General features: G+C 38.0%; 2 protein-coding genes across 2 annotated transcripts in view; one reads left to right on the forward strand and one right to left on the reverse strand.

The window, feature by feature from the left end:
* The window catches only part of LOC137638126 (mucin-2-like), a 52,576-nt gene extending 45,086 nt beyond the window's left edge, over positions 1-7,490 (forward strand). Inside the window, exon 2 of the mRNA XM_068370217.1 lies at positions 1,979-7,490. Within this exon, the coding sequence (XP_068226318.1) occupies positions 1,979-6,640 (4,662 nt within the window). The 3' untranslated portion in view covers positions 6,641-7,490. The remainder of the gene's footprint in view (positions 1-1,978) is intronic.
* A 4,089-nt stretch (positions 7,491-11,579) lies between these two features.
* Positions 11,580-12,224, reverse strand: LOC137635536 (uncharacterized). Its single transcript, XM_068368015.1, has one exon. The coding sequence runs from the start codon at positions 12,222-12,224 to the stop codon at positions 11,580-11,582; it is 645 nt and encodes a 214-aa protein (XP_068224116.1).
* Positions 12,225-12,899: the final 675 nt, after the last annotated feature.

A 12,899-nucleotide genomic window follows, 5' to 3' on the forward strand; every position in this document is an offset into this window, starting at 1 on the left:
GCATCCTACTTTCCCATTAGGGTTGCAGCATAGCAAATAATAATAATAATAATAATAATAATAATAATAATAATAATAATAATGATAATAATAATAACTATAGAAGGATATAAAAACGAATTATGTCGGAACCTACAATAAATTCTAGCCTGAAATAAGTCTTCCATATCGTGAATAACACAATAACCCACTGTTTTTCTACGCTAAAATATCCGTTCTTGATTCGTTTAGAATGGGGAAATTTGAATTTCTGGAATGTATAACGTAAGAAATATAAATTTACATATTATTACAAATAAAGTTGTCCTTTTTTGCACGATGATGACAATACATTAATGTTAATACTTATATGCTGATAAACTGCACGTCCATCTGTATACATGTCTCTTTAGATCGTTTCCCTTTTTCTATCTTGTATAAAAACTCTGTCTGTCCGTCTATTTTCGTTCATTTCATCCTCTTATGATATTTTCGTCTCTCGGACTTATTCATTTTCAGGTATCGTACATCATTTCATGTCTTTTCTTTACTACTCTGGTGATTTTTCTCTATTGTTCACATATATTTGCTTTCTGGTTGTTTTCCGGAAATGATTCCTATCTTACCATCTTATTGTTCGTTAGACATTCCTGTCCACCAGAATTATTTCTTTTTTTGTATTAATCATCTTAATATGCAGTAACTGTCTGATTGTTTTCCACAACCATTACCCGCATGTCTGTTTGTATTATTGTCCTCCCATCGTACCTGTCTGTCGATTTTTCCTACGTCCTTGCCTTGCCTGTCTCCCTGACAGATATTATATATCTTATTGTCAAAAGATGAAGAAGAATTGTTAGCAATCTCAGTGTTGTTAGGTTTATGAGGACAGAAAAGAATCTGTAAAGAATAGGCCAGACTATTCGGTGTATGTGTAGGCAAAGGGGAAGTGAACCGTAACGAGAGAGAAGGATCCAATGCAGTACTCTCTGGCCAGTCAAAGGACCCCATAACTCTCTTGTGGTAGTATCTCAGCGTACTAGTGACAACCAATTTATATATGACTGAATTATTATTACTTTCAGTATAAATCTAATTAATGATCTGTACAGTTTTAATACTAGTGGGCTATGCTCCCTTTACGCATGAAAATTCTAACTTTTTAATCCATGAAACTATATTAGCCAAGAGAAATATTTTAGAGCGATCAGGAACACAAGAACAACACACATACAGGTGCATGTCCAATTCTGCTTCGGTAATACCAAAAATTAAATAAAAGTTGCAGAAGTCAAAATTTTCTTGAGACTGCAGTGTGTTTTTGTTAACTTCTGAAAAGTCCAAATACCAGTACTGGAACAAATCATTAAGATGCATTGATTAATGATAGAAATGTTATGTTTCTTAAGGCTTGGGTATAGTTCATTGCTAAAATATTCATCATTACTACAAGAAAGGTTTTAGAGAACTAAAACTAAAATAAAATCGTTTCACAGCAGTAATTTACTCTTAACACAGAAGAATAATAATAAAACCTCTATGAAAATAAAAATAAAAATAAAAATCTTCACAGCACTACAGTATTTTCCAAATTTTATTTAGAAACCTATCAACATCACATTAGTCACTTTACATATACTGTGCAATATACATGATGCATGCTCACTCTCGTCGACATATACATAATTAAGGCTATCGTATCTAAAAGTAACAATTTGGTTTATTTTGTAGCTAGTTAACTAAAAAGTATGAGTTAGGGCCTTCTTAAAAATGAGTGATGTACATCTATTGGAAATTTCATTTATAATGTAGCAGATAATATTCACTAAAGTTCAAATTTATTGTAAAATTAACGTAAACTGGTCTATTGGCTCCGAAGAAAAGAAAAAAAAATTTGGTACCTATCTCAATGTATTTTTCTGTATTTAATTCTGTATGATAACAGAATGTCCAAATAATCATTTGTTGGTACTTTTCTAAGACACTTATTCCATTTCAGGTTGTGGTGGTGATAGGGCTGAGCCTCTTACTAAGATCCTCTGTGTCGGGGGAGCAGGATGTTCCAAGTGACGCCGTCCTAGAAGCTGTGAGACTACTTCAAGATGTTAAAGAAACACTGAGAGTTCCTGTAGCAGGGATGATCGATAATGCCAAAGAAATCAGCCAGAGGGTACAAGAGATGGTTATGAAAAGCGACAAAGTGGTTATGGACACAGAGAAGGAGATGGAATATAGGAAGAACTTTAAAGAAAACGAGAAAAAACCTCCTCAAAAGGAAAAAGTGGAACAGCAGTCTGCACCTAAATCAAAGTTGAGGATAGTAGGGGTCCGAGTTGATGCTTCAAGTAACTCAATACCAATGGAAAGGTTAGTTGGTGCAGATACTTCAAGGCAAACAGGTAAAGAGTCTATTCCTGATGAATTACAAGATGTTTTAAGTATTGATAAACTTCCTAATTCTGAAAGGATCTCGGAAAGCTTTGTCAAAGGCCGTAATGGAAGGGCACGGGTGGTTAAAATGAGACGCCCCATTTCAGTACCTGATGCACAAGAATCTGGTTCTGAAGCTATTGACTGGGCAGCGTTTGATCCAGAAAACGTACACGATTTTGAGGGGTATGGAAGAAGAATACAACCCAAAGGTAATAAGAAAGATTTTTCAGAACCCAAGAACTCTCATGAATCTTCAATTCTAGAAGTTAACGATTCTAGTAATATTCAGAATCTTTCTGGAACTTCAAAAGTTAATGAAATTAAATCCATAGCAAACACACCTGAACCATCAAAAAATTCAGTAGCATCAACACGAGAATTGATAGATGGGAAGAGTCAGTCATATAAACCAAGGGTAGTGACACAAACCCCAACAACAGCTTCATCAACTTCTATCAGAAAAAGAGTTAGGATTCCATCAATATCCAGATTAAGAACATCATCTCAAATCCAATCCACTAGTCAAACAACATCCAAACCAACTACTGAACAATTAAGAATAACTACTCCTACTTCTCATGCCCTGTTAAATGAGAATGAATTAGATTTACGTCGTATTTCATCCAAATCTCAAAATTCATCACAAGAAGAAGCTCCCAGTTATCAATTTGAACCTCCTCCTGTTTCTCAAACATCTATTCCCATTTCATCAAGACTTCTTCGCCCAGCATCAACGAAAGGCAACCATATAACAACATTACAGCCTCAACCTATTTCCACCACCTCTAAATTTGTACGACCTCTTCCAACAACTTCATCAAGAAACCCCTCAAAGTCAGTTCGACCTGTTACTATACGGCACCCTACATCACCTTCCATAACAAAAACTTCAGTTCCTCCAGTATCTTCTACTCATCAACCACTGGCACTGTCTTCCTTGGTACCAGGTGCCCCTTTCCGGGCACCAATAACACCACTTCTCCCTGTTTCTTCTCTTAGTACAAGAGACCAGACCCAGAAACCATTATCAATTTTAACAACAATTAATCCAAAAAGAAAACCAACAATATCAAGAGTGCCTCAAATATTTTCAACAGCTTCTTTTGATTTTAGTCGTATTCCCCATACTAGCCCCTCACCAACTACTCCTAGAGGTTCTGTGTCTCCATTCTTTACATCTCAAAGACCATTCTTAAATTCTGGACCAACTGAAGATTTTAAACAATCGCTGTTTACTTCTCGGCCAACAGCATCACCTACAAACTCAGCATCACCTTTCTCTCATCCTTCAATCACAACTTCCCTTCATTCACCATTCACTTCTCTTGGACCAATAATTACTACTACGCAAAGACCGTTATCATCGCCTAATCTATTTGTTTCAACTACTGTACCAACTATTACCACATCTCCCCACATATTTGTCACTTCATCTAACCCAAGAAATAGTCTAAGAAGACCAACAGTAACCACTAATGTGCCTTCTTTAACATCACGAAGACCAAAGATAATCACGTCCCATCTAGATAGCTTATCCCAAAGGCCAAGAGTAACAACAAATAGCCCATTCTTGAATTCTAATTTCCCAGATATATTCAAATCTAATCCAAGTAGCTTATTTACAAGTCCTTCAAGTACTACATTACAAGATGATGCAAAAGTTACTACAAGTACTGATCCTGTCACAATAATAAAATCACCAGAACCTCCCTTCACAGGATTTTCTTTCCAATCATTCAGACCAGGATCTACTTCATCAAGTTCATTTAATATAGGATCTCCTGTAGTTGCAACCCATAATGAACATTTTACAAACCAGATACCAAAAATTCAGTCACCTAAAGGCTCAAAGGGAAACCTTGCATCCGAAATTCCTCAAAAACAACCGCAAAGATTACATGGCTTTTCTCCATCCCCACTATCAACCACTTCAAGTGATAACTTTACCCCTTCTTCTTTAGCTACCATTGGCCTATTCACATCTTCCACACCAAGATTTGGAGTGGGAAAACGTCCTACTAGTTTTCCTAGAGTATCTACAACTGATTTTCTCCCATCGCAATCACCTGCAGGAAACTTTGGACCACGTATAACAACCTTCCGACCAACATTCTCTCCCACAACACCTAGACCAAAACCAAGTCCATCTCTACTACCCATAGATACACTTGCTCCTGTTACACCTCATACTTCCTTTGCAACCAGGTTTTCAAGACCACAGACAATTGCAAATGAAATAACAAAGCACAATCCACCTCTTACCTCTGATATAAGTAATTTCCCCGAACTTCCTATTTCAAATCCTAATATTTTCCAGATTCTTCAGCAACAATCTTTACAAAATTTTGAACCACAACATTTAACCACAGCAAACCCTAGGAAAATTACAACATCAAAACCAAAGCAGACATTTATCTCATCCAGACCAAGAGATCCAATAACTACCTTCAGACCAAAGCAGCTATCAACTACCTCTACACCAAGCACCCGATTTACCACTGCTACACCTAGGCAATCCTTATCAACATCTACTAGACCCCTGACAACTAAAGCTCCATTTTTCCAATTCTTCTCGTTAGGTGGACAGAAATTAGTAACACCATCCTCACTAAATAATCGTCCTTCAAACCTCATAAATGCAGAAAAAACATCCCAACCTCATGTAACAACACCAAGAGTATCTGTTACTACACCATTTCCTTTCATAACGTCATCTAGACCTGTGTTAACATCACCTTTACCAATAGTAACAACACTTAGACCTAATGCTCTTAATCCCCATGCACAATTCAATCGAATATCATCTCCCAGACCAACAACTGCTAATATTTTTGAGGAAGTTCCATCATCTATATCACCATTAGGTACCCATAACCGGATAAATAATTTCAATGGTTTCTCTTTAAATGAAGATAGACCCTCCTTAGCATTATTTCCACAAAATGCATTTGTAAATTCTCAAAATAATGTATTGTCCCCCATACCGGTAACACAGCCTTCTTTAACTACACCTTTGTCACCATTCTTGGCTGCATTCAGCAATCCAGAATTTAATAGAGTTCATGAATCACAACGTAGAAATAAGGAAAAGAATATTCATTTATTCAGACCTCACCTTCAGAATAGTGGGGTTTCGCCAGGTCCAAGACAATTTAGTCCAACACTTCCACCTATAAAAGATAAATTTCCTTTCCGCCCACTAAACTCCTTTAGTGGTCAATCCACTTTATCAACGGCTGTACCTATCATAACTACAGCTAGGGGACCTTTCACTTTTGATCCTTCAAGATTTATAACAACTACGCAGGAACCGTTTGTTTTCCGACACACCACAACAAGGCGTTCTATAACAGCAGCAAACTCTTTTAGCAATGGTGACCAGGTAACATCACTGAGGCCAATCCTAAGGGAACCATCCACCATACCCCCCCTATTAAGTTCAACAATATCAAATATTCCAATACCAAATACATCTTCTATGGGTTCAGGGAAACCAAGTACATGGCAACCCCTCACGAAGCCAAATCCGGATGACAATAAACCACACAGCAAAGTACAATCTATTAATGAAGTAAGTCCAGTACCTTTCACAAGTCCGCGACCGAAAGTGCAAACAAATGTTCCACCTTTCAGTTCTTTCGGAGCAGTTACTTCGTTTGAAAGTGTGAGACGAAGTACTACTGCCAAACCCATAATAGAAATTGACTTGACAGCAGCGCCTACAGAAGCAAGTCAGCAAGTAAACTTGCATCAACTGACTACGAAATTACCAATACAAGAAACTTCAGCCTCTACCACACAACCATTTTTTGTCAAGAGACCAATTACTGTTCTACCAGCCACTGCTATGACTGAATCAAACAGGTTGGTTCCAACAATGAAGTCTTTCCTCTGGAGCTCAAACAAAGTGTCACATTCCACAAGAAAACCAATGTTATCTCCACTTACTAGTCCCAATGTAATTCTCCAGCCAGCAGCCAGGTCGGGCTCTCGGGTACAACCTGAATCTAAAGCACTTGCCAAAAACAACATACAATCACCGTCACCCATTAAATCTACGGAAAATTCCTTAAAAAATTCTCCAAAAGCACTTGCGTCTTCAACTCAAAAACCGCGTACAACAGCAAAAGTACCTTCTAATGTGTTCCGTCCATCTGAGCCTATAACAGGCAAATCTTTCATTTTCGTCAGAAGTGGTGGCCATGAGTATCGGGTTGTTTGGCTATAAAGAATCAAGTGCCAAATTTTCATGGTAGATGTGCTGCATAAGATGATGGAACTGAAGAGTTCTAAGGCCAAATTTTGGGCAACGCCATCTCATTTCATGGCTTTATTTACGTGAACTGGGTGTTTCTGATAGAACTCTATAAGTACTGGGCCTGAATGATTACAGTAGAATGCAACGAAAGACTCTGCTCCTTTCTCCCCGCAACAGCAACTATTTAATGGAGTCTGTATCTCAGCGAGAATTCTCTGTTAATGAAGATAGCTTTTAATTAAAGGGAAATAAGGAAAGATTTATAATTACATTAACTGAAACAATACTTTCAGGGTTCGATTCAAATAAATCTAATTAAGGATAAAACTGATCTGTGCAACGGAGATCATCTCCTAACAAAAGCAGTTACACTGATAGGCGTCTTATCTAGACCCTATCAGAAATTCAAGTTGCTACCATAGCTAAGCTTAGATTAGCGATGCTACATCTGATTTGTTTTAAAATAAAGGAAATATAGGATGAATCGTAACATTCCAGTTTTCGTCACGTTGTAACCCAAAGCCTCCGTTGATCTTTCATTGCAGTCCAACGCAAGAAAGGAGTTTCCTTCAAGATATAAAAAAATCCTTTACTTCAGTAAGGGATATTAGACTAGAGGTAACTTGAAATTAATTCTTTTTTTCTTTTAATATTCCATTTCCTGCGAGTGCATGTGTGGGTGTTTGTTTGTAAATGTTTGGGCCTGCGAGTTGACTCTCCTTGATCAAGAACGCCTGTCTGATTTATTTTGATTGGCTGTCAAATTTTAGTGTCTAGTCAGTTGATGCTGGGAGATGGAACAGCTGCTACATTTCTTATACAAATGCCCTTACAGCATTGTTGGACACAATGCTGTTATGTAGTTTAGATAAAAACTAATATTGTAAATATTTCTTATTTTTCCATAATGTATATTTAATATGTAATAAAAACAAACAGATGTTGAGTATTTCATTCCTTTCCCTTGTGACAAGATATTGAAGGTTGTACAAACAAGACAATGAGCATACACGAAGGGGATACTGTAATAATTCAAGACTGCAAAACCATTACAAAGGTGATTCCGTACAAACCTTCACACAGGAATATTGATGAAATATAGTAATTCCAGCCACATGAGCATTACTGAAATTCCTAAAATCATAATACCTGTAAGGCTAGTGTTGCCCGACTGCAGATCAATGTTGGAGCAGGAGTCTAATACTGCACCTCAGAAAATGAAAAATATACTAAAAGAGTGCCATGCTGTTATAATATGCAGCACAAATCAGCTAACACCATAAACATTTCCACGGTATAACCATAGAGTTACTTAAATACTATATCGCATAAATAATCAGAGTAATAGAAATATGAAAAATAAAAATGTTAAACCAAGCTACAGAAAAATTAAACAATATACTATAGTTCTGAACTACAAAATATTACGTTAAAATTGTAGCTTGCATCTGCAATACTTATTAAATAACCAAATAAAAAAAAAACTTCACGTACAAAATGTGGCAATTTAATTGAGCCGAAAAGTTATTAAAATATAAGTTTCGAACAACAGACAAAAGGCATTGGAATATTAGAAAAAAATCAGCAAAAAAAAGCCTACAGAAAAATCTTATAAACAGTTCTCTATTAAAATCCTACATTTCTAATATTTGAAATCAGAAATAAATTGAAATAACGCATATCTATATCACTTCAGAAGTTCCTGAATACTTCGAATGCTTTGAATGTACACTACATAATATGATCAAAATGCAAATTTACAAAACTATCGCACCTTGAACGGTGAAGGACAAGATGACACAGATAAACAGTACAAATATGAAAACAAATTTAGAGTGAATGAACAACAGAACTCTCTCTCTCTCTCTCTCTCTCTCTCTCTCTCTCTCTCTCTCTCTCTCTCTCTCTCTCTCTCTCTCTCTCTCTCTCTCTCTCTCCCTATCATGCAGACACAGATGCACATTTAAGAATCTCAGTCCCCTCAGAAGAAGCCGTAACTTCAACTCACATGAAACATTTTCCAGGATCCTCTTGGGTCATCGCAATGGTGAATGCATACCGTTAAAAAATTGTGTAATTTGGAGATGGTCTAATTTAGAGTTAGAGTCTAGATGGCAAATCCCGACTCCCTTTTTTTATATTATATACAGACGAATATTATCAACATTAAGATCTTCATTGATATCATCAATGAAAGCAGAAAACGAGAACAGCAATTGCAGTTATGTAGAAAGGAACAAACAATGATTTAGAGAAAAACACAGACATTGAAATCGGGAAAAAATTCAGTCTGTATCGAAAACAAAATTAATTCTATAATATTAAGCTCAAATTAAGGGGGAACAAAAACAGCAAGGAAGTGCAATAATAAAATAAATTAACTGACTACAATCAATAACGAAAAGATGATTAATTTTCCTAATAGCCTAACTTTCCCTGAAACTTGAGAATAGCCTCGTAAAAAAAAAATGGTTACCAACCCCAAAGATTCAGGCAAGGAACCTCATTCCATAAAGTTTCTCCACTCCAGATGAGTAACTAATACCTGATCTATTACTTTTACGGAAAAAAAAGTTGAAACAGAGAAACAGGTAGAAATTTCTACTTTGTCAAGAAGCAAAATATGTAAAGAATGTATCTACCTGATTAAATGAATTTTGGCTAAGGAAATAATTATCTTGAATCCTAAAAAAAAGGGCAATCTTTCTTTAAAACTTAGGATGATTGCCTTATGAATTTCAGGAATTACAGAAACATTAATGGCAAATGTAAATGAATTTTAATTAAGGGAATACGTATCTTAAATCCTCAAAAAGAGGCAATTATATTTTAGACTTAGGAGGATGGCCTTGTGGATACATATACGGAAAATGTAAATCAGGGGTAGGTCCTCCAAATTTATCAAATATAACTTATTACTTAAATAACTTATGAACTGATGTCTCAGCAACACAGTTCTCAGAAAAAAAAAAAAAAAAAAACCCTCAAATCTACATTTAACATATTTAGCGAATCCCACACGAGTAAATAATTCAAGGATATTAATAGTTCCAAAACATTCAAACTCCCCAAAGATAACGAATAAAAAGAGACTATTCAAATAAAAAAGTGCAATAGAACAACAGCTGAGAAAATTAATTACTGCTGGCAATAATTAGATAAATTACGAGCATTACAGATTTAGTAACGACATTAGTGCCATAGCCTCTGTACCATGGCCTTCCACTGTCTTGAGTTCTCTTGCTTGATGGTACACTCAGGCAAACTGTTCTATCTTGATATTCTTCCTCTTGGTTTGTTTAAATTTTATAGTTCATATAGGAAATATATATTTTCATGTTTCTGTTCTTAAAATATTTTATATTTCCTTGTTTCCTTTCCTCAATGGGCTATTTTCCCTGCAGGAGCCCCTGGGCTTATAGCACCCTGCTTTACCAACTAGGGTTGTAGCTTAGGAAGTAATAATAATAGTAATAATTAGGAAGGTAGATGAACTGGAAGAAGACAAGAATATACTATCCTTTTGTAGTAGACAGGAACAAGAGTATCAGATTAAACTATAAGGCCAGTGACAAGCACACATTATCTGGCATCTTCTTTCATCTTGTCACAAAGATTCCACTGGTAGGGAAAGTAGTGGGGGCAAAATTAAAGAAGCTCGCGATTGTTTTTTAGAACGCTTAAGCAGAGAAACCTTTGCGTGGAAATGGCCAAACCAATATGTTCATAGCCGACGCCAGTATGTTTCAAGTAATTATTATATAAGTATTAATTATAATGCTAGTATTTATATTCAACAGCATATTGTGGAAAAGAATTATTCCCTTAATGACTGGTGTTAAAAACAGCAATCAATCCAAGCAAATGCTATCCTTTTAGCAAGCAAGTTTGTCTATTTTTTTTTCTTTTTTGTCGAAACCAGGAAAAATGTAATGTCTCTTATAAACGCAACATGCTAACTTTAAATACAGCTACAAGATCAACAATCACATAAATTTGAAAGAAAATAAAACACCATGTAATAATTGAAATTAGTACTTATAAACTGGTTTTCGTGAATCAAGCTGTAAAATATATTACATTTTACACACTATTATTACTACCAATTTGAAAGAAAAACTAAATGAGAGAGAGAGAGAGAGAGAGAGAGAGAGAGAGAGAGAGAGAGAGAGAGAGAGAGAGAGAGAGAGAGAGAGAGAGAGAGAGAGAGAGAGAGAGAGTGTTTTCTGATACAAGTTAAAATCTATAGTTACCCATGCACTCAGGTTTTCTTTAAAGTAGTCAAACAAAAAATGGTACATTTATTACATTGAAGGACACACTGAACTCTTCAGTTCCGTTTAAGTTACAAGCGAGCATTACGTGATATTCATTGTTATCTATGTTGTTTTACACAAATGATACCATTGTGTACAATTTATAGTAAAATAGCTATAACAGATGAAAATATAAAACTCATCAAACACGAAATGTGGACTGAGTATAAATGAAAAATATAGTATTTGTTTCAAGGTAGTATTAATATTATAAGGACAGTGAGAAGAGCTATCACCAACAACTGACGGTTTATTCAAACTGTCAGGTGGGAGAATATATTACAAGGTGCGGACGGAAACGTAGCATGTGCGCTGGCGCCAATCTGGCTAGAACTAACCGCCACAAAAAGTGTGTTTCTTCACACGTACAAATACTCGAAATACAAGTTAATGAAATAATGCAATGTAATGAGAAATACATGAAATTGTAGCTCTGAGGGAGCGGAACAAATATATACAATTAGCCACAGTGTGGCGAAAGGAGAATTCAAATGAAATGGAGAATTTGATGAGAATGCTGAACGACGAAGGGAGCGATGTCCTTACAAGTACTTCCCCCCCAAGACATCAGGCGGCGTAGAAGGCTGATGAGGCTAGTCTACGTATCGTTTCGGGCGTAGGAGGGCTCCTCTTGTTTTTGAATGAAGGGGTGTGTCGGCGGTCGGCGTATGGATAGCTACCTCTCGCCGTCGTTTGTTGCTCTTATTGGGCGCCTTGTTTTGAGGTGGCACTCTGAATCTGCCAGGTCCCGCGGAGGCAGTGTCGCTTCCTTCGAGAAACGCCGGTTTCCCGCGGTCTATTGAGACCCAATCCTCTGGGCCATGCACGTCGAGAAGGAAGGTTTTCGTCGTTTTACTGATGACTCGGTAGGGGCCGCAATAGGGTCTGGTCAGCGGCTGTCGATGAGCGTTGACGCGGAAGAAAACATATCCGCAGTCGTCCAGGTTCCTCGGCTTGAAATGCTTAGTTCTGTCCTGGTAAGTTTTAAGACATGGCCTGAACTTCCTGGCGATGTCCCTAAGGTGATCCAGCAGCCTGTCGTCGGTTGATATGGGAAAGAATTCGCCGGGAACTGTGAGCGCCTCTCCGTAAACCTTTTCAGCGGGTGATGGTTCGCCATCTGCGCGAGAGGCGGTGCGAAGGCCGAGAAGTACCCAAGGAAGGCGTGATTTCCAGTCCGCGTAGATGCAGCTCGCCATCAGGGACGCCTTGAGGGCGCGATGAGTTCGTTCGACCATGCCGTTTGCTGCGGGGTTGTATGCCGTGGTGCTGTGGAGTGTCGTTCCCATCAGGTTTGCCAGAGCGAGCCATATCTCTGACAGGAAAGCGGGGCCTCTGTCCGTCGTGATGTCGTCAGGAACGCCAAATCTGCTCACCCAGCTCGACAAAAGGGCTTCGGCGCATGCTTGGGTCATAGCTTCGGTCATCGGTGATGCTTCCAACCACCTCGTGGAGCGATCGAAGATACTCAGCAGGTAGCGAGCAGATCCCGAAGGCGGTAAAGGTCCCACGACGTTGATGTGGATGTGACCGAAACGCCTTTTCGGTTGGGGAAAATCACCTATCCCCGATTCGGTGTGACGGCTGATCTTGCTTGTCTGGCAATTGATGCATGTCTTCGCCCATTCCCGGGCGTCGTTTTTGATCCCTGGCCAGATGAACTTCTCAGACAGGAGGCGAGCAGTGGTGCGTCCCGAGGGGTGTGAAAGTCCATGGATGATGTCGAATATCTTCCTTCTGCAGGAAGCAGGAATCCAGGGACGTGGGCGGCCGGTGCTGGTGTCGCAGAGGATGATTACTCCTGCCGGCCCGAGGGGAATTGCAGTTATCTTGAGCGTAGATGGCCCCGTCAGGTGATCCTGTGCCTCTTGGTCGTTGCGCTGCTCGGATGCGAGGTCGGCATAGTCAATTCC

Source organism: Palaemon carinicauda, chromosome 3 (genome assembly GCF_036898095.1).
Source record: "Palaemon carinicauda isolate YSFRI2023 chromosome 3, ASM3689809v2, whole genome shotgun sequence".
In the NCBI taxonomy this organism is placed as follows: Eukaryota; Metazoa; Arthropoda; class Malacostraca; order Decapoda; family Palaemonidae; genus Palaemon; species Palaemon carinicauda.

Bases quoted from the DNA above. Each gene is read 5' to 3' on its own strand.
- LOC137635536 (XM_068368015.1), bottom strand. From the start codon at position 12,224: ATGGTCGAACGAACTCATCGCGCCCTCAAGGCGTCCCTGATGGCGAGC.